Source organism: Candoia aspera, chromosome 1, assembly GCF_035149785.1.
Source record: "Candoia aspera isolate rCanAsp1 chromosome 1, rCanAsp1.hap2, whole genome shotgun sequence".
NCBI classification, from domain to species: Eukaryota; Metazoa; Chordata; class Lepidosauria; order Squamata; family Boidae; genus Candoia; species Candoia aspera.
The window spans coordinates 281,708,490-281,731,429 of record NC_086153.1 but is presented as its reverse complement, the minus strand read 5'-3'; the positions used below and the strand labels follow the sequence as shown (position 1 = coordinate 281,731,429).

At 40.7% G+C, this 22,940-nt stretch overlaps 1 protein-coding gene across 1 annotated transcript in view; it reads left to right on the top strand.

Moving 5' to 3' along the window:
- Nucleotides 1-21,425, top strand: part of BAHD1 (bromo adjacent homology domain containing 1) — a 70,382-nt gene extending 48,957 nt beyond the window's left edge. Inside the window, exons 3-7 of the mRNA XM_063289961.1 lie at nt 1,105-1,466; nt 5,701-5,860; nt 13,668-13,744; nt 16,329-16,420; nt 18,157-21,425. Of these exons, the coding sequence (XP_063146031.1) occupies nt 1,105-1,466; nt 5,701-5,860; nt 13,668-13,744; nt 16,329-16,420; nt 18,157-18,346 (881 nt within the window). The 3' untranslated portion in view covers nt 18,347-21,425. The remainder of the gene's footprint in view (nt 1-1,104; nt 1,467-5,700; nt 5,861-13,667; nt 13,745-16,328; nt 16,421-18,156) is intronic.
- Nucleotides 21,426-22,940: the final 1,515 nt, after the last annotated feature.

Below are 22,940 nucleotides of genomic sequence, written 5' to 3'. Positions count from 1 at the left end.
CCTACTGAACAATTTTGATTTCCAGTTCCATGATTCCCATGCTCTCATTTTTCTTGAGAAACTGAAACTATTTGACTATTCCTACATTCATGCATACTGTCAGGAGGAAAATTGGAAGACTTATCCCACTGTTGATTAAACAGAAATATGGCCCAGCCATTTCTCTGGTGTGGCAGGGATTGATTGTGGCAGCACTGCTCTACAGTGGTGTGTAAAATGTTTCAATTTGGAACACTCCATTTCGAATTCAAAACAATTCTTTCAAGTTAAAATTGTTTATTTGGTTTTTGAAACAAGCTATTTTAGTCATTTTGGAGGTGTTTTGAAACATCTTGTTTGATGCTTGGAATCAGGGTGTTTCAAAAAGATTTGAATTTAAAATATTTCACACACCCCTAATGATTTGTATTTCAAAAACATACAGATTTTATAAATGATTGACAATCTGAAGAAGACATTTTCAAACAAATCTATTTGTTCCTAGTTGCAGACTTTTTGTGCGGGGGGGGGGGAGATATGGAGATATGGAAAGCATTTTTTTTCCTCCGGTGCTGAAATATGGGCTAATAACTCCCTATGGGACTTGTGAAACATGGACAGTAACTGTGTAGGTGCTAGGGAGATGAGCACCAGATACTTTTAATAAGTACAATACACAGGAAGGTTTAATCAAAACTGCTTGTGCATTTTTTCTTTTTCCTGTTCATCAGTTGTAGCATTAGAACTGCAAGTTTTTATTTTGTGAAGGAGAAATTCAAGGAAAATGATGTCTTGATTCTCAAGACTGAAGAAAAGATCTGATCATTTGGTATAGATACAGATGTCATGTGTTTTGTATACATTTGTAAGAATGCTAAGTTAATTATGATGTTGGAAGCAGACTGAGCAAAAACACCACATATTTCATAGGGCCAGAAAATCGCTTTTACGTCCGTTCTGGTAATTCTCAAGCATGAGACTTGAATTCAAATAGTAATTCAATCATTTTTAAATAGTGCTTTGCAATCTTCCTCTTGGAAATTGTTCCAACAGTCATGAAAGGCTGAGTCTTGCTCTGAAAAGTAGAATCTTATATTACTTGTTTACCTCTTGCTCATCTTGTAGATAGCTGCAAGTCCCTGGACCAGCTGAGCCTCACAATCCCAGTGGCAGGACATCCCGTTTCACCTGCCCATCCTCTCTCAGGATGTCCGGTACCCAGTGTGCCACCAGCTGCAGAACCTGTTCCTCACTTACAAACGCCAAACTCAGAGCCCCAGACTATGGCCCGTGAATGCCCGCAGAGCTCCAAACCACCCAGCGGCTCTAAATCTGGCCTCCGGAATACTACTAGCTGCTTACACGTGTCTGACAACAAAACAGTCGGAAGTCACTTGCATCCAAAGCAGCAACGCATCAACCGGAGGAGAGCCACAAATGGTTGGATACCTGTTGGAGCAGCATCTGAGAAGGCCGTCTACGTTGTGGTAAGCGTTTGGCAAATGACTTTTCTGTTAGCAGGCAGAGCCAAAATGAAAATAAACAAAGCAGTCTACGGTAAAGAAGCAAAACAATTTAGGTTGTGCCAGGATTGTTTGTGACGGAATGTTTTATTGCCTTTTGGTGTAGGAAGAAAAGAATTTTGCCTTTAATCATTGCAGTCCAAGTCTTAGCTCTTTGGGACCTGGTTTGTAACAGGAGCAGAATGCCTTGTAGCAGTTTCTCTCAGCAAAGATGGCAAGGAAAAAAGGCTAGTCACAGCTCGCCTTTGAATTAAGATCCTTGCTCTGATGATTTTTGAAGTATACTCTCTTTTAGAAATATATTGGAATACTTCTTTAGTACTTCTAAAATGATCAGAAAAAAATAATACATTCATTAAAAATGAAGTTAAACATAATCTAGAGATTATGTATTTGAATAGAAGAAATAAATATTAGGTGGTGAAATGAAGTATAGTACACTTGCTGTTAAAGAAATGTCTCTTTCTGAGTACTGTGTACAACAAGGTCTTCAAACATTAGCCATCTTCTCTAGGCAATAAAATAACAGTCCTAATATTGGAATTTGTCCTAAGTTTTGGTGATTGCCTGCAACTACATTTTTACAAAAAGAATTGCTTCGAGACAGAGGTGAGCAACTTCTGAAAGGCTTCAGAAGGCCATCTGGTGATGTGACCGAAAAAGATGGATATTTTTTCCAACTGTTCGTTTGTTTTGCAGGTTGTAGAGATAGGAATGGAAATCAGAGGCTTCTGAGAGCCAAACTGGTACAATTCCTAACCATAATCTTTTTGAAGCAGAATGAAAAAATGACCCTTTTTAAACTAGTTTTTTGGGGTTTGGGAATTTTAAAAGTAGGAATGGCAGCCGGAGGCAAACTGCTATTGTTCTCATCCTTTAAATCCTCCAAAAATCTGAAAAACATCCTAATACTGCACCACTAGTATTCAGCCATTTTGCTACAAAATTTGACATTGGAGCTACATTCAAACTGTAAACAGCTCACCATGGCCTAAGATATGTTAGTTGCAATCCCCCTAAATAATTGACCATTTGATGCACTTTAATGGAGTTCTGTAGTCTGCCACTGAAGAGAAGCGATTCTCTACAGTAAAACCCTGCAGAACAAGGTATTCTATAAAACCACTTAGAGGTAGTCCTCGACTTACAACAGCAGTTGGGACCGGAATTTCCACTGCTAAACAATGTGATCATAAAGCACAACCTCATCACTTAGCAACAGCAATCCCTGCAGTCCTGGTTGCTGTCGTTAATCAAATCCCACAATTGTTAGGAGAGGAAACTTCCTGCCAGCTTCCCACAACCAAAATCAGTGAGGAAGCTGGCAGGAAGCTGCAAGTCCCAGGCCAGCAGACAGGTAAGTGGCTGCTTCCGGATGGGCGAGGTGGTGCGCGGGAGGGTCAGGGTGTGAGGGGGTACATGAGAGGCATGGGTCGGGGAAGGTGCACAAGAGTGCTCAGGTGGGGGAGACTTACCCCAGCGACTTGTGATCTTCCCTGCCGCCTTCACTATTGACTTTCTGGGGAAGCCGGCAGGGAAGGTTGCAAATGGCAATCACGTGATCGTGGGGTGCTGCACCTGGTTGTAAGTGCAAACCAGTTGCCAAGCGCCCAGATTGCAATTACATGACCACGGGGCTGCTGGGATGGCAGGAACTCTGAGGATGGTTGTAACCACCGTTCATTCAGCGCCATCGTAACTTTGAACAGTTGCTGAACAAATGGTGGTGGGTCAAGGAATACATGTATTCAGGGTGCTTTCAGTTTCCGTTTCTTTCTTCTGAAAGTCAGCACTTGCAATCTTCTTTCAATTCAGATTCTTCTCATTTGCAGACTTGAGTTGTGAGAATTGCTGGTAAGTAACAGGTGAGCTCTAGGCTCATCTAAGCTCCCTATGGGCATGTTTACAATATACAATCATGCTATAATCATTACTGGGATCATATTAGAATGAAATCATCCCAGTGTGGAAGAAGGACTTCTACCTCCTTAAAAACAGTTCACATTCCAGTAATAACATTACCATTCTTGTTAAATATACTTGCTTTTGGCCCCTCACAGCAGGTTTTTACAAATTATAGTGCTATAGATGTGGCTGGATTGTTGGGCACCTTGGTATCCAACTTCTGTCAATAAATGCCAGGTCTGTGCAGAATAAGAATGCATCTGTTCATGACATGGTAATCGATGATTGAACAGATCTAGCCAGAGTAATAAATGTGATTGCTCCCGTGGGGCTTTTGTCCAGTCACTGTCCCACGGAAGAGTTGAGGGGAGTGAAGTGACTGAAAAGATGCTTAGAGTGACTGTGGCAGAAACTAGAAACCACAACCAAACTTTGGTAAGATCTCATGTTTGAGTCCACACAGTGGCGATAAAAACAGCGAAGTGTCAGTTCTTCTCCACAGTTATTATTCTGCCCAGCAGCCATGTTCAGAGTGATACAAAATCTTTTAGGAAAGGATGGGTGGAACAAACCCCCTGCAGACACACTGGATGAATTTGAGAGTTTTCTTGCAGATAAAGAACTTGTATCTGCTCTGGTTTGGATACTGGATGGGGAGAGTGCATTTCAGAGAGCGAGGTGTCACTTGGTGTTGGGATACATCTGATCTCTTGGAGCCCAAGGAAGTAGCTTGAGTCCTCTATAATCTGAAATCTGCCCCCTGCCTCCCTCCTGGCCTATTTGGATGGCATGGGGAGATGTAAGCAGCTGGCTCCAGGAGATCATCTCGGGGAAGGCATAATGCCACCTGCCTTAAAGAAGGTGGTAGTATGCTCTCTCCTGTTTGGACAACTCTTGCCCAGTTTCTAATCTCTTTCCTTGTGCAAGAGCATGGTGGGAAATCAACAACAAGATATTTCTAGATGAAATGGATTATCTGGATTTTTTCCACCAGGATTCATGCCTGATCATGGGACAGAAATGGCATTGGTCGCTCTGGCTGATGACCTCTGCTGGAATTTTGTGGGGTGTGCCCCTCCTGGTCCTATTATGTCTTATCAGTGTTTTATAACCAGTGCCTATCTGGAGGTTGTGTGGGAGTGATTTCAAGGAAGTGTCATTGACATAAATCTTAAGACAAATGTCTTTACAAGATAGTTCCTCCAATTTGAGGCTGAACCCCTCCCAGGATTTGATTCTTACTTTGAGCATCATTTTTACTCCAGATCTTATTACTTTGAATACCAGCTTACAAATAGGCATATTTCTCACAGATTTCTTTCAGCAATTCCATTTTATTTTGTGGCCACACCATTGTAAACATTCTAAAAACTTATTTTCAGAGGAATTCTAAAAGGACAGGAAATACAGTGTAATGCACTTTCTTCTGGTAACACATGGAACATATTAGAAATGCACAATAGCAGTGAGAGAGGGAAAACTGCTATCTATGGATAAATCTATATAAAAGTGTGCATTTAAGTACATATTAGAGCTAGAGTTGGTATCAACTTTTCCATTTTGAAACTTCTAAATATAACACACATTTTTGTACAGCTCTTTACTCTGTGTGTGGGCAAAGATATACAATAGCACAAAAAGATTTCATTATGTTGGAATATCTACATATGTCCACACATAGATGTGTGGTTTTACAGTGCCTATAGCAGGACAAATATCTGGCAATAATTCTCACATGACAAAACATACGTTTCAACGCACAGCTTGGGAACTTACAACTTGGGGATTTAAAAAGTATAGTGGGCATTGTCCTTTTATCTTTTAACATCTTTGCAGCCAAGAGCAATTCAATATCAGTGGGCATGCAATATTGATTTCTACACCAGAGAGGTTAAAATGGATTCTTTTAACGGGGGTCTTAGCCCTGCAGTCTCCCACAGAGCCAGGCATGAAAAAGCTCACCTTTTGCCCAGCCTTTGTCCTTAAAATGAATCTGAACTAAGTAAAGTAACTTGAATATTTCTTCTTCTCTGGTTTAGTAATCGTTACCTTTCGTTTGAGCAGCATGTTTTGCTTCCGAAATTAACCCGCTGGGAAGAGAGATGGATCCTGCTGTTTTGCACGATCCGTCTTCTCCACGGGCTCTTTAGCAGTAAAGATGCACACCCTTTTTTGGCAGGAAGCTGTCTACTTGGCGTAGGTGGATTAGTGGAGGCTGCTGGTGTCTGTTTCTCAGTATTGTTTTTGCAGACTCACTCCTTTTCTTGGCGCTCTCTCTTGTCAATATTTGTAGAATGAGCCAGAACCAGCTGTTCGTAAGAGCTACCAGGCTGTGGAGAGAGATGGAGAAATCATTCGGGTCCGGGACACAGTCCTCCTGAAATCAGGGCCACGGAAGAAATCAATGCCTTATGTGGCTAAGATATCTGCCCTGTGGGAAGATCCCAAAACAGGTATTGAGCACAAAACTTATATATGTACCTTGTACAGGCTGTCAAGGTGAGATGGTCAGCTATATGATGGATGTTAGCTATGTAATAATGTATTTGTTTATAAAAGATTTGTGGAGTTGGGGTGAGGATGTCTGAAAATCATCCTGCATATCATCCTCTGTGTACCTGTCTACCGAAGGCCCAGTGTGACAATCATTTATAAATGATTCAGTCAAGCTAACTGTATCCATGATGGGAATACCCTGCAAGCTTGGGTCAGGAAAATCCAAGATAGAATGTTAAATTAACCTGGAAGGCCAGTTGGCAATCTGTGGAGCTTTCTTTCATTTGCATCATCACTTTAAGGCTCTTTTTTAAGTTGGCAAGTAGATGCCTTAGTACTAAAATTAAAGGCATCCAGAGGCTTCTGCTCTGAAATGAAAGCAAGAATAACCAACCTAAAATAGACTGTCACGGAATTAGATTTTGTATGGGGCAAAAATGTTGATGTCTCTTACAGAAGATAATTGCATCCAATTGGTCAGTAGTCACCCATACATCACAAAAAAAAAAAAGTGGAATAATTTTTGAAGGTTTTCTTGGTGACCCCTCAGCTCACTTTATTTCCTAAGAACTTCAACTTCTAGACATTGGTTCAGTCTAATAATTGGGGACGTGCACCCTGGAAACAGTTGCCCCAGTTTTGCCAAGTTGACATCTTAGCAACAGCAGCTCCCACAAGATTTTACCACAGCCAGAATGTCTTGAACCTCTAATTAGGCTAGCGTTCTCTGTAGTTTGTAATCTGGGAAATGGAAGATAACTGGATTTCTGTTTGCTTGATTGTCATAGTACTAAATGAAGGCCATGCTGCCATAGAGATGGAGATAAGAAATAAAAATAATTTGGGGATATAGACTGTTCCTTTCCCATTAGGCTAGTGGCTAGGCATCACCATCAATAGTATTATTTGATAAAAGACAGGTCATTTTCAAAATGCTTTCGTTGAAGCCAGTTAGACTGTACCTATATCTCTCCATGACTGAGGATGTGGGGTAGGGAAGTGTTCTGTTAACATGCAATGCAAGCAGACAGTTTGTGGTGCTGAATTTGAATCACTTCATGATGTTTACAGTTCCTCAGAGTTATTTCCATCTATTTTTTTAAATACAGAAAGGCCTAGTAAAGCTGGGGACAAAACAAAAATTAGAAGGTTTGCAGGGGGTACTCAGTTCATATTAACATCTCTTTCAGTTGCAAAACAGGCTGCCATTTCTACGTATCGAGGTGGCTTGATCTCTATTCTTTGTGCATCACACACATGGGTGATGAGTCTTCAGAGAGTCAGTGATGGAAATTTCTAGAACTGCAGGTGACTTCTTAGGAAGCTTATTCTCCAGTCCTCATCTGAGAATGTTCTCCATTGTTTCCATTAGTTTCCTTGTGACCACTGTAGCATCATCTGGATTCTTCCCTTCTCATAAATGTGCATAATGATTCAGAGGTTCTTTTATTATTTTTGCTTGCTCCCCTGCATCTTTCACTGGGGCAAGTTTTTGAAAGAGTCTTCTGCAGATGTTAGACTTCACAGGCCAATGGCAGCAAGGCACACTTCAAAAAATGTGCTAGTAAATTGCTTCCTACCAATGATTATTCTTTTTGTCTGCTAAGACTAAGAGAGGCTCATGTCATAGAAAGCTGTCATGATTGTTAAATAAGCTTGAAAAACACAATTCACTCAAGTATCAAGCTCTCTTTACAGGAGAAGTTCATTCTCATATCTGTTTGGGCTGTAGAGTTAATGACATTAGAAACTATACTAGTTTCTTCAGGATCAATAGCTCCAGTTTGATCTTCAGTGCTAGCCACTCAGATGGGTTCAGACTCAACCTGTGTGCTGACCTCATATCATTTTTTTACTATTTCAGGCAAGTTAGTGAATCTCCCATTCCAGTGAGCTTTCCAGTAAAAAAAAAAAATCTCCAGTATAAAGTCCCTCTTTGAGACTGATGGTCTATATTATGTGTGTCCTCTTTTGGACCTCATTCAACTGCCCCACTTAAGATGACTCACCTTGCCTCCAGCTTTGATGGAACCTGAACAATTTTCTAACACAGATTCAACAGTCCTCATAAGAAGATACCAGGATGCCAAGCAATCATGTTCTTCTCAGTCCAAGTTGCCTTGATCTCACTAAGAGTTTCCAGGAACTCCCCCAACTCTTCCTACTCCTGCTCTTCTGTTGAAGGATCTTGGTATAGACCAGTATAGATCTTGTTCCTCCATTTTTCTTCCTGGCATAGTTGTCCTTCCATGCAATATGACCAGTGGAAACATTGGCCTCATTTAAGCACCGATTTTCAGAGTAGATTCTATACATCTGCCCTATTGGACCCCACTATTCAGTTTTTCTGATACCTTCAAACTTTGCCAACAGAAGTTCACTCAGATTCTGAGGATTATCACTTTGACACTTCTTCCACCTACTCAGACCACCCATTTCATTCTTCTCCTGACTCAGTAGCATCTATGTTGTCAACATTAAAGGATCCTGAGAACCTACATAAAGTTTAAGAGGATGAATAATACCTTCTCTTTTAGCATTTGATATCAAGCTCTATTATTGTGGATGCTTCTCAAATTAAATCTCAGGCTCACTAAGTCCAGGGTATCAAGAGCTAAACAGTGAAGAGGAGGCTGTTACATCAGATTCCTGGCTTCTTATTATAGTTTGAGTTCATAGCACAGCCTTCTTTAGGACTTGTTTGCCATTCTCCCTTGGATCTGACTCTTTATGTTGAGGTTCTTGAGATCTTCCGGAAGGTTGCAATAAAGTCAGCCATGTATGTTCCAGTCTTCAAGGGTTTTACTTCAACAGTTCCTTCATCAGGGAAAAGAGATGGTAACATGCATCCTATCTAGGATTTAAGGAACTTAAACACTTCAATTTGTGATAGAAAAATCCAGATGGTGATTCTTCAAAACCTCCTGCCTTTACTACATCTGAAAATTGGTTTGCACCAATTGACTTACAGGATGCCTGTTCTCACATTAGAAAAGTTACAACACAGGAAATATCTACCTTTCAGTAGAAGTACTTTTCTTTAGCTTCTCTGTTATGCTAACATTTTTCTCAAGAGGCACTTTGATTACTTATCTCTGACTTCTCATTATCCAAATGTACCTGTCATAGACAATTGTTGCCCTTTCTAATCCATCTTTCACAACAGATCCAAAGAATCTTCATCTGTTCCATCTCTCAGGCTTTGGGTCAACCTGAGATGTCTTATTTGCATTCTGCCCTATCTTTTCCCTTCATAGGAGCAATTCCAGATTCACACTGACCAAAGACATTCCTCCTCTGGAAAAATTCTAAGAGCCTTCCCCAGCTGGCTCAATACATACAGTGACTAGTGGATGTCTGGCATTATGGCAACTTCTATTTCAGGATTGAGTTCATAAAGCTTTAGTGAGAACTTTTCAGTATTTGTCTGTTCTCAGCTAACTCCCACAGTCGTCATCTGAAAAGCTGGCTTTGTTGCCTATGCAGCTTGCATTTCACTCTGTTGTAGGGCTGAATCTTCTCAGAAGACTCACAACTGACATCTCCATCATGGTTGGATTACCCACTGTAAAAACTTGCAAATCAATGAGTATTGGTGTTACCTGTGTGCTCCTATCACATTAGCTATCTAGAATTCTTAGCGTTCTTAAAGACTGTACAAAATTCAGTCCTGTATTTTGGAACTAGATGGTGTCCAGGCTTAAACAAAGACCACGCTGAGATGAGGAGAATGTCTCTAGTGTTTATTTAACTGCTATAGTAGACAGAAAATCCTACCAAACTGAAGGAGCGTGGGAAAACCCAGACAGATAAACCCCCAAACTCGAGGAGGGTCTATTCTGGGTTTCTTTGAATGACAGTTCAAAGCCTCTAAACTATGCATGCGTTTTCCCCCCTGGATAGGGGCCCCCTCCTGCTCACCATCTGTACTCATAACAGATGACCCAGCCATTTTTGTATATCTTTTTTTTTAATAAAGTTTTATTAATTTTCAACATATACATAAAATACATAAAAGCTAAAAAGAATGAAACAAAGAATACTACAAGAAAAAAACTAAAAAAGTGCAAAAATACAGAAAAGACTATTACATGGTGGCTTCTGACTTTCTACAACAAAGATATATATAATGTGATGACTGGAACACTCGTGCCTTCATTCAATTATGACTTAGAAGCTTCTGCTTATAAATCTATTTTAATGAAGCACAGCATTCAGTACAGAGAAAAAGTTGTGAATGGAATTTCCCATGCATTTGTACATTTTAAAATCACAGTAACTTCAGTTCCCCCCCCCCACTGCCCCCTTAGGTATGTGCTCCTCCTTCTCGTGCCAGCAGATGGCTGTAACAGTTCTTCGCAGATGACCTTGGTGCGAAGAGCAGCTAGCCCACACAAGATGAGTCACACTCCCGCCATGTTCCTCCTCCCTGCTGGTCTACTCACAGGTTGACACGGGTTGCTGCAAGATGGATGGGAGTCAGATAAGATGTTCTGGGAACATTTGATTGAGGAGCATGACAATAACTCATTATCAATCTCTTACTCTAATTTAAACTAAGACAAACATTTCTATAAAGCATTTCCAACTCTATATGACATTCTCCTCTAAAACAAACAATCTCTCCCTCTTAAAAAAATAAAACAGCTTTTCTAACATAATTATTCACCTAATAAGGAAATACTCAAATATCCTACTTCACTAAAATTTTACTCCTCTCTGCCTACAAAAATAACAAAATATAAATGATCTACATTTGCTTAATGTCCTTTTACCCAAGGTAAAATCATTATCCACAAAACAAAAACAGTCTAAACCTTTAAGAGACCATCCTGATAAACACATTTAAACAATTATCCAACTTCAAAATAGACTAAGGCATTTACATATCTCAGTATTACACACAAAGCTTTCCCCTTACAAGTCTCAAATTCAGCAGCCAGCCTTGATTCTTGATCTCAATTTTCCAGGAACACAGCCAATCGTATCTCTCCCTTTGCACCCAAAACTCTTCTTTCTTCAGAATCAAAGTTAACTCTCCACAGACCAATTTTTTCTCCCTTCGCTTTTTGACTTGGAAACATTAATCCTCATTTTCTTCTTTAAAGAAGGAGCACTACTCTCAAAGTAGTTTTCACTCTTGTCTTCTTTTTCAAGTTGTTAGTAAGCTTTAGACCTCACAAGTTCTAAGAGACGGTCCAGGGCTTGGATGACGTCAAGATAGAGTTCTTTAAAGATTGCTTTCATTTCTTCCATGTCTCTCCACAGGGTATTATCAGGAGAAAAAAGATGTAAACAAAAGCTGTTCTCACAGGAAAGCAGAAGCAGATAGCTCAAAATTCAACTCAGCAGGTTCAACAAAGTAGATAAATCTTTTATGATCCTCAAACATTAAGAAAATGGCAACAGAACAGCAAAAATCTTTAAATCCCAATATTAGAATTTAAATATTAAAAGGGCCAACTTTCCAAATTAGTAAATTTCAAAAATAAGAAAATCACCAAGAGCTTTGCATTTCTTTGTTGCAAAAGGCCTCTCTTTGGTAACAAATCAACAACAAAAACCCCTTGGTGTTTTAGAAATGGGGTGGCAAGATTTAGTGTCCGTTTTATGGCTTCGGTGCAGCCCCGAACTTGATGACATCTGCACCTCCCAGTGTTCTCAGTCATGGATTGATCACAGGGACTCCATTCTGTGACACCCCCCCCCCCGCAAGGAAATGGTATCTGGAGAACAAAAGGGATGATGTCCTGGATTCTCCTTACCCGGAGAATTCTTCAGGCTGCAGGAACCCAGCCTGCACCCAGAAATGCTGTGCCGTCGGCACTGCTTAAAAAAGCAATACTGCTCAGTCTGCCATTCCCCACAGGAAGCCCATTTTTGTATATCAACAAAAAAGGGAGAACTCAGTCCTCATTCATGTTGCAACTAATCTAGGACACTGGTATTTAATCCACAGGACATGCCTAACCATCTCATAATGGTTCTCCTAACACATGACAGAGGAGGGAGCTAACAGCCTGACCCAAAACCCCTTCAGATAGCAGCATGTTTTTTTGCAATTCTCTTTCAAACTAAGGGATATACTATGGGCAGCACATAACAACTTGACCAGTGTTTATACTAATAAAAAAACTTATTTTTCCACTTCAATTTCTGCCATTGTGGAATGTTTCAGTGTTCACTGCAGCATATATCCAAATTCTACTTTTTCTGAAGTCAGCAAGACTTTCCTTATCTTTCATACATGTGTATTTAGCAGCCATTTTTGCCTACCATATAGAAGTGGCCATTTCTTGGTTTTCTTTCCTTGCATCAATGATCTCATTGTCTCTTACCCCCATCCCCTGTTAAATTACCACTTCCTTTGTCATTTGTCTCTTGTCCTTTCCTGGTGGATTGTGAAACTCAAACAACCTACAGCTTCTTAACTTTAAAGTTGTATCAGTTACCTCAAGTGAGGGAATGATATTGAAGGCAAAACTGAAATGCTTTGGCCACATAATGAGAAGACAGGACACCCTGGAGAAGATGCTGATGCTAGGGAGAGTGGAGGGCAAAAGGAAGAGGGGCCGACCAAGGGCAAGGTGGATGGATGATATTCTAGAGGTGACGGACTCGTCCCTGGGGGAGCTGGGGGTGTTGACGACCGACAGGAAGCTCTGGTGTGGGCTGGTCCATGAAGTCACGAAGAGTCGGAAGTGACTAAACGAATAACAACAACAACAATCAGTTACCTCAGCTTGCACTCCTTGTTCCTTGAGTGTTGACCAGTTCTATTTATAATTTCACAAAGAATTTCACAAAATATTCACAAAGCCTGGTTCAGCCTTTCTCTCCAAGCTAGTTTCCTTTGCTGTCCGTGCCTGTTGAGCAATCCCTTTGCTTCCTGGACATCTGTCAGACTTTGGCCAATTATGCTGGTTGTACTGCTTCCTTTCACCCTTCCTCTCAACTGCTTCTGTGATGTGGGGAGCCCAAGAAGAGTTTCCCAGTGTAGTGCAAATGATTTGCCAAGTGGGTGACAGCTGCGATATAACTCTGCTACATTTGGTCAGAAAACAGCCTCCTTGCCATCCGATGGTCCACCAAGTCTTCTTCTGCAGCCTTTGCCTCCTGGCCATCTGATGGTCCACCAAGTCTTCTGCAACCTTTCTTACTGTTCCTGCATTGCCTGTGTTTTGCAAAATCATAACTTAGTGTAGCCCTCACCATTCTACTTACATCTCCCAGAGCTACTACCTCAGTAGGGGAGGTGGGCAAACATTTGGAACCTTTTTCTCATGCTGTGGGCTTGGGGAGTTAAATTTCATTTAAAACCAGCAAGAAGTTGTGCATGGCCCTGAGGCCAAAAAAGATTGCTGCTTCCTGTTCTACATTCATTAAACATTATTACCTTGATACCAGAACTGAAACTTCATTGAGGGCAATGACCCACCTTTAATTCACTTTCCCAAATGCGTGTTGCACAGAGAGCTATGAGAAGAACAGGCTGTTTATACAACCCACATACCACCCTTGCTCAGATAGACTGCATTTTCCCTGTTCTGCTCTTCAGTCTGGGGAAACTGAAGCAGGTGAGAACTTCCCACTAAAAAAGTCCCCTGCAGCTTTAAAACAGTCCAGTGTTGGCTGTGTACAGGTGCATATATGTATGAATACACTAATGATCACTGTTAGAGGTAAGCAGCCTGTCTTTGTGTTCTGTCTGACTTTATGCTGGTGTGTTAGAGTATTTAAAAAACCTACTTTATCCTTTTCTAGGGGAACTGATGATGAGCCTCCTGTGGTATTACAGACCAGAGCACACTCAGGGAGGCCGTAATTCTAGCATGCATCAGGTGAGTGTTTGGCATGGGGACTGGGAATGGAAATACAGAACATTTAAAAAAAAAGTCAGCAAAGGCTGCTTGCTGTGGTGGTTCTGATGTTTCTACAACCATTTATTTGCAAAGAAAAGGAAGAGCATTTGGTCTTCCTGCTTTGCATGGGTCCTTAGTGTTTTATTTTTCAGCAGTTGGGCCACTTCTTTCTAGACATGGGAAAATTTGTGCTGTTTTATAAGCTGGAAAAAGTAGCAAAGAATATGTTAAAGGCTAGCACGTTTATTGCTTTGGATGTTGCTGCTGTACCAAACTAACATGGCTGCCCTCTGGAATTGGTTGGGAAGTAATTAGAGCAGCAAGGCATTAAAAGACTTTCCATTACCTCACCCCCAAAATTCATAATTTTATAAACAATCCTTAACAACTCTGAAAGTTTCCTTTTGTCTCTGTGAATTTGTTAAAGAGTGGTTCTTGCTCATATATTAAAGTTGGTTTTCCTTCACTTTAAGACACCAAAAGCTATGGAAAGCATTCATCTCTAAGACTGGAGGGTTATCTTTAAAGGCTGGATGTTTTTCCCCCGTCAAGATCTACAGTATATTGTTACAATGCTACCTTCCCAGATTATTGTTTTTATTGCACAATAAATGCAGAGGCTCTCCTCCATTATGGGTAGACCTAAATGTCTTTTCCTTCATTGAAGACTTCAGTTGTAGGAGAATTGCTTTTTTCAATAGCACCAATAACAACTCTCTCACTTTTTCCCCTCTCCCCGACTAGCAACTCTTATTATTAAATGTAATTCCAACTACAATGTCCACCTGACAGGATGATCCAACCACCTTTGATGACTTCAGATCTAAAATTTCTAGACTGAACCAGGGAAAATAAGAGTACCATTGCCTTTTAGTTTAAAATTGAGCTTAGAGGGGTGGGAACTTTGAGGAGAGGGCAGTAATTAATTTGAAGTGTTGTCAAGTTGATCCCAGAAATTGAAATATAAGAGCTACTTGAAAACAAAGTCTTCTTTTGACCAAATTATGTAAGCAAACGAGTAGGCAGTGGAGGGCTGTGAAATGTCTATGCATATTTCTGAGCTGGCAGACTTCCATTTTAGCTAGATATCTTACATTTCCATATAAAATATAAATTCTAATATGTAGTCTATTTCAATTCAATTTCCCTCCCAGGCTCCCCCAAGAAGTGCTCTCCAAAAATATAGAAACATGAAAAAACTGATATAACTGGTACATAATTTAATGTATTAATATCTTGTTGTAAACTATCTCATACATTAATGAGAATAAGTATTGATATCCACCTCCTTTTCCCTACATCAAGGAACTAAGGTGAGGTGGAAATTATTAGTCACTAAATGTATACCCTTAAACTTAAAAAGGCCTGGTGTGGTGTAAAGTGCCGGGATAGGACCAGGGACATTCAGGTTCATATCCATCCTGACTATAGAAGTTGTGATGGAATGTGAGGGTGACCTTGGGAGACGGGGAAAGAGATGCCGCCTAGGGAACAATCAGATGAAAGAGAAAAGAGCCCACAACAGAGTAACAGCCAGAGAAAGAAACTTAGGAAGGGCTCGTTGTAGCTACTCAGGCGGTAAATAGGGAGGGCGGGAGATTTGTACTCAGACTTGTAAGAGTATGTTAATGTAGCCGTACAATAAAGTAGAATTAGCTCATCTAGTTGTTTTTGCTGTCTGGTTTACCTGGGAGGGATGACAGAAGTTGACTGGGTAAACCGCCCAGAGTCCCTCCTTGCGAGGGAGATGGGCGGTGATAAAATTTGATAAATAAATAAATAAACTTTGCGCTAATCAGTATCTCTCAGACCAACTTACTTCAGGGTAGTTGTTGTGAAAAGAAAATTAGAGGAAGGAATGCTATAGATACCACCTCGAGCCCCTGAAGTAAAAGCACGATATATGTTTACTAAATAAATGCGTTCATTAATGTTACATTATAACATAGAATTATAGAGTTGGGAGGGACTATAGAAGTCATCTAACTCAACCCCCTAGTGCAGTATCTCATTTCTTTAAAAAACAAAGGCTAATATTGACATGGTAAGCCTTCAGTAACCTTGACATACCTGTTTTGCCTTAAAAAAAAAAGCTTCCCCCCACTAAACACATTAATCAAAACTTAAATCCCACCCTACCAGCCTAACCCCTGGGGCACTTAGAGATTAAATATCTCCTCCCCAGCTTTGCGGGGAGATGGGCGGTGATAAAATTTGATAAATAAATAAATGAATTCTTTTATCAAAATGTGCACCTCAGCGATAAAAAGTTTGCCTCACCTGGTATATGGGATCAGAAGTTGAATGAAGAACCCACACTCTGAATGCTTTAAACTTGAAAATGTAATAGTTAATGGCTAAATCACCACATGTTGGTCTCCTAAAATGTTGAGTCATACAGTATATATAGCAATTGACCTACTTCTTGGCAGAACTGTGCTTAAAGGTGTGATCTGAAGAGCATGTAGAAATAAAGATGTGTATCGTAACACACCACAGACAAAAACATGCCTTGGAAAACTATTCTTGTCAGACTCTGATTCCCTTGTCCACCTTCTTGCAGAATGAGATCTTTGCATCCCGACATCAGGACGAGAACAGCGTGGCCTGTATTGAGGAGAAGTGCTACGTTCTGACCTTTGCAGAGTACTGCAGGTAGGTAATGCTCTTACTGTGCTTGTGTTATGGTCTCGGTGCTCCATCAGAAGAATTCCACAAGTTGTCTTGTTTGTTATTGGGAGGGTTTTCCAACTGTCTCTCTAACTGTCTCTTAGTTGTGGTTTGTGGGGCATCAAAAATATATTCAGTGCACAAATTGTCAAAAATAGTGCTCAGTATTTGTTTTGGGAATGGGCTATCTTATTCATTTGTGTACCTGCCCCTTCTCCAGCAAACTTCTAAAAAAATTTTTGACGCATCCTAGCCTTAACTCTATTTATAATAGATAATCAGATTGCCATTAAAATTATACACAGCCCTACAACTTGAGACAGTTTAAGACACAAGAAGCATTTTTCTTCTAGAAGCTCTTAAATCTTTCTGGAGAGATTATTTAATAAATTGTGTTTGCTTATTAACTGCATCTAAACCAGTGTTCATGTCAAAAGTTGTATTGTTTGTCCAAGATGTGGATCAGGAGGAATCTTCTGAGAAGTGGATTTTGTACACCTTAGATTTTTATTTTCTTAAAATTCTTTTCTTTACCGTTGTTTTAAAAATGTTTTTCACTCAATGAATTTTCCTTTTATTTACTGGGCCAGAACGGCAGATAGATAGACAGACAGACAGACAGACAGACAGACATGTTACAATCAATGCTATTGTGGGATTCTTCACAGATGTCCCTATGAGATCATCTTGGCATTTGTCTTCAGACAGTTTTTGTATGTGCCAACTAGCGTACAGTAGATCAATAAAAGTATTGGCCTTTGTCTCACATTAGCTCCAGCAGGAATTGTAGGTTTGGTAATCCAGCATATATGGGAAGCACTAGGTTGCCTATCCCTGCTGTAGATTCAGCAATAAAAAACAGAAGGAAGCACAGCTGACCTTCCAGTCCAATTATCTAGCCTTTCAGCTGGTTGAGTATTGATTTTGCTGTATTTTTATGAGTTTGGATATTTTGTATTATATACCTGCTATGCAACACTTAGAGTCATATGATTAGGGCAGTATACAAGAACTGTGAAATAACTAAGTGGATAAATAAGATGCACCAGATCCAAATGTCTTAATAAACACTTCTGTGCTTTTGGTCTTGGAGTAAGGATGCTGGGGAAGGAACAGCGGGACCACTTATTTTCTCAGAAGTTTTATCAATACATTATGAGCCAACTTTTGTAGATCTGGAGCCCGTAGCTCCAAATCTACAAGAAAAAGAGCAATGTAATCTACTGTGGGGGATTGGTTTTGTTTGGCTTTTATCATAGAGCAAGATTGCAGTCTGCGGACCAGATACGGCCCTTGGAAGCCTGAGTGGCCCACCATGGCTCCCAGTGGCCTGTCAGTCAGCTGATTGATGGATATATTCAGTAGCAAAAGATTGCTGAAGTCCCACTGCCAGGTGATTTAAAGCAGTATTACTACATGAAAAGAAGGAGAGAGGGAGGCTCATGGCTCCCCACTTCATCATATAGCTTGCTTGGGACTCAGCAGCCTTTTGGCTTGGGCCAGGGAAAGAACCTTTCACTATGTGCACATGTGTGCAAGTGCCAGCGCAGCCTCCAACTTGCCACCAGGCAACCATAGTGGCTGGGATAGAAAATAATTTCTTCAAGTTGGAAGAACTAAAAAAGTACAATTTGGAAATCCCTGAGCCAATGAATTGTGGCCAACTGCATTTGTCAGAGTAACCAAGAATGCACTAGCATCATTATTTGGCTGTCTTGCAGATTTTGTGCCTTGGCAAAGCGTCGGGTGGAAGGGATTCCAGGCAAGAAAACAGTGATGGTTCCTCCATCTGAAGAGTATTCCACCCCTGCCCATCGCAAGGTGCCAGAGGACACTGATCCAGAGTTGGTTTTCCTCTGCCGTCACGTCTATGATTTCAGGCATGGACGCATCTTGAAGAATCCACAATAACACCACTGTGGGGTTAGCAGGCCATTAGGCAGGCTGAGCTCTTTGTCCATGTAGGGGCCTCCTTTTGTGGAGTGCTGCCCACAGGCACTGAATAACATCCCCAAAGCACTCAGTCCTCTACATTTGGGAGCAGATTTCCTGTTAAGGCAGATGTTCAAAGCACAGCACTTCATATAAAAAGCATAAATGGAAATATATATCTATAAAGAAACGTGTGTCTGTATATAGATATAGGTGCTTGCTTCTGTAAATCTATATCTATATATCTGTACAATGAGCTTCATATACTGGAGGGAGGGGGGAAGGGAAGATAAAAGTGGATAAAAGCCAGTAAACTGAATCTAGAGCCAATCTTGTTGGGGATGGGTAGAATATACTGAAGGAAAACTTGAGTGTAGGAGTGAGTCAAACTATAAAAAGGTTCCTGGTGTCATGTCATTCTAAGAAGAAGAAGGACATACATCCTTTTGTTTAGTATAATATTGAAAATGGAGATGAGACCTTGTTTCTGGAGCCATAAATATATTGAAAATCCTTCTCATATTCTGCATACATACCACTTGAGAAGGGAAAGACCACATTCAAGGTATTTTGTATTCTGTGATTACCCAGTCAAACTGGTTGCTTTGGGCATCACCTTCAAAGCAGGAAGTGGGAAAGATGTGATAGGATCACCCCACACCATTGTGGAAAGCTGCATATCCTTCTAAGGTTGAAGCTCTAAGCCAATTGCTTAGCATTAACTTACATTGACATCTGTAGTATCTTTTCCAAATAAATGCCATAAAAGTCAGGATATCAGGAAACAGGCCCAGCCTTAAAGATCACTCTTATTGGGCACAGCAATGGTGGGGGTAGTAGGGTGGCACTTGAAAAGTTCTCAGAGCTTGAGACATAAATAACAGCTGCTACAACACTGATCTCTTCTCTCCACAAACCTAGAGAGGCCTGCCTTCTTTGGGCAGAAGTACTTTATATTCTTTCCCTTCCCCATCCCATTTTCTTTGCTCTCATGTACTGTCCTTGTAGAACCTGGATTTGCACACTCATCTACCTGGGAGGGCCAGAAGCCAGAGTTAAGAAATGATAGCATAGTGTGTAGTGCTTGAGTTTCAGTCTTCAAAACAGGCATCGTAACCCAACTGAGTCTGCTTTTTGCCTGTCTACCTCTCTTCTCTCCCACCCACCCCAGAATATCTTAACACTGACATATGAACATGCCCATGATGGTGAGACTCTGGCTTCCAAAAGGAACTGACCAATGAGAGGTTTGCATTTTGAGAAACTGCTACTTGATTCTCACGGATATTTCTGCCTCTTGCCTTACATGTATAGCTCTTAGAATACTTTAGTTTAGCTTTAACACAAAGCTGTTTCAGTTAATTCTAAAGCAAACCAAAGGACAGCATAAGAAGAGTCCACCGAATCAGTCAACACCCAGCTGGGATTCCATTTGTAGATTGCACTAATTCTAAAGGAGAATCAACACTGTATCAGTCCATGTACCTGCTGACAGCCAGAGTTGCTCACCTGAACTAGGGACCTATGTGGTTGCTTTTTTTTCCTTTTGTAAGGGGGTGGGGGAGATTTAATTAGTGTTCAGTTATTATAGAAGCGTTCCTACAGCTTTAATATTGTTGTCTTTTCAAGTCGAATTAGCACTATCTGTTCTGACCCTCAGGCTAGAAGCAAGAGTTTGGCCACCAGTGCTCTATGTCTGTTAGTTCTGGAGAAAGTAGCCCTGCCATGTTCAGCTTCTTGTGCATTGACACAAATGGTATCTGCAGACTTGCTCTACATACCAAAGAGGGGAAGTGATGGGGGAGAGCTGTGAAAAAGTCTAACCATGGTGGATAGCAGAGATCAGGTGATGATTCCATTCCAGCAGGAATGGTTGTATTCCTGCTTGGGGGAGGAGTCTTCCACCCTAATGCTGAGCATGAATTATCCAAGCTTGCTAGTGTCAAAGTAGTGGCTTCCTTTATCAAAACCACTGCTCGGGCACACAGAAGGGCTCTTTGTTAACTAGGGCTACAAAGCGTATCTTGTTACAGCACAGGAATGGAACAGAAGATCGCGTACAACTTTTCTTCATGCAAGGGAAAGCAGCCCTGGAGAGGGAACTGATTAATGGAAGGGGTAAGCAGAAAGAATGCTTTGGGAGCAGTATTATATGCTCTGTAGCTGTGGCCTGTTCTTCCATTTGCCAAGTCAATTGTAGAGATAAAGAAACAGTCCTCGAATGATCTGGGTAGGAGTGTATATAAAGAGTTGGTTAGTCTGATCTATGCAGAATCAGATTCAGGATTCTTTTTCTCTTTTTCTTAACTAGAAGTGGGAGAGCAACTCTTGCTAGAGAGCCTCTTCCCAAGAAGAATTTTGAGAATTCATGGTGTGGTGGCTGGAATCCTCAGCATGGTGAATTGAGGTCCAGATTCAGGGTGGTCTTCCTGCTCTAATGAGAGAAGTTGAAATTTAGCTTCAGAAACCAGAGTAACTTCCTAAAGTCCTGATTTCTGTTGCTGCTTCCTCCTCCTCCTTTCTCTGGCTTCTTCTCCAGGCAGGAAAACAACAGTTGTCTAAAAACAAAAAACAAACAAAAAAATAGTTAGCTGCCCAATTCTGAAATAGGGTTGGAACCCCTTTTCTGGAGAAGAGAAACCCAAATCCTTCCCTGCTTCTGATAATTGTCAGAATCTACTTCAGGCCAAGAATATTGTTTTAAAGATTTGTGTAGTTGTTTTATGCTGTTTGCAGACAGCATGTAAATGATTTGAAATGTCTTATCTTCAATGAAAATATTTCATGCTTTTTTAATCTATTAGATATGGAAATATTTTTGAAACTGAAAATGCAGTCAGTAGAATTTAAATTGAAATGTAATACATGTAAAATATATTTTAGTTGATAATTTTGTAAAATGCACTTTTTGTGTCTCTTCCCTTGTTTCCCAGATCTGTATTTCAGTGTTTACAGATGGAATGAGAACATTCCCTATACTCTCCTTCTGTGCAAAAGATATATTAGAAGTAATTCTTAAAAATAAATTTGAGAAATTGTATTGACTTAGAAAACAAAACTAAGGCTGTTGTCTAGTTTTTATTACTGGTGTGGCATGTATTGATGGAGACTGCTCAGTAATAGGAAAAGACGTTGCATTTATTTTATTAATTAAATGGATAATCCTGCCATACACTTGAAGTGGCTCACAAAATAACACACACATTTTCGACAGCACAATATTTCATGTGTGGGGTGGGGCTCTTTGCTTGACATCAGCACATCTCTACCTCTTCTCTACTGGAGGGAAAACACATAAAAGTCAAGCTCTCCTTGCCCAACGGTTCCCTATCCCTGATTTCCCAAATAGGGGAGGGGAAGCTTGAGGCTGAAATTAAGAATGGAAGTAGGCCTAAGCACGTTGCATGGTCGTCCTCTTGTTTCTTTTCCCTGAAGGATTCTTTTAAGCTGCAGAGAAACTGTCCCAGCTCACAGATTAAAAGGCTATACTTGGGAGATTGAACTTGGAGAGAGGCACCTCTGCTCCAGTTTTCACCACGTTCCCTTGCAGTATCCGATCTCTTGGCGATAGTCCTTTCAGGCCTTGTCATCATGAGTACTTGAAGCAAAACAAACAGCAAGCATGTTCCTATAAGGGTTAGGGCTAAAGCTGATGAAGATGTGAGGCAGTTGAGTAAAATGTTGAACAGGGACCTGGCTCAGTTACAGACTTTGGGGGCATTTTGAGGGCCTTGCGAATGACTGATATTATGGGTTTTCTGCTAGAGCATATGAGCAGGGCAAGCAAGAAGGGATAGTGAAATACTATGAACATTTGAAAAATATTTTTAATTGAACATTTTAGAAAAAAAAAAAGAAAAAAAGCAAAATAAAGAATACAATCAGATAAATAAAGAATTGTCAAATGTGATAAAGTTATGATTGTTCCTTTCAACAAAGTCAGGGTGGTCCTGCAAATGTATCATCTTTCATACCTTAGATTGCAATACATGATTTGACCCAAATCTGCTGCATCCTAGGGAGCTTTCTGTCGAAGTATAGTTAGAATCTAAGTAAATTTATCTATCAATCAAATTTGTCACTGCCCATCTCCTCCAACTAGAAGGACTCTGGGTGGTTTACAATAATAATAAAACAATAAATGTACAATAAAAATACAATATCTAAAAATACATTTACAGGTAAACAATTATAAATAAAAATAGAATCCAGATGGCAGATGATAACTCAGTCCTTGTATGCAACGAGCACTCCAGGGTACTAGCCATCCTCAAACATGATGACTCCCCGCCCCAAGCCAGGTGGCAGAGCCAGGTCTTCAAATTCCTCCGGAAGGCCAGGAGCAATGGGGCTAGCCTCACCTCCGGGGGCAAGATGTTCCAGACGGCAGGAGCTACTGCAAGGAAGGCCCGCCTCCTGGACCCCGCCAGACAGAACTGTCTCACTGATGCGGTCCGCAACATGCCCCCTCTGCATGATCGGGTGGGACAGGTTGATGTAACACGGAAGAGGCGGTCCCTCAGGTAGCCTGGCCCCATGCCATGTAGGGCTTTAAAGGTGATAACCAACACCT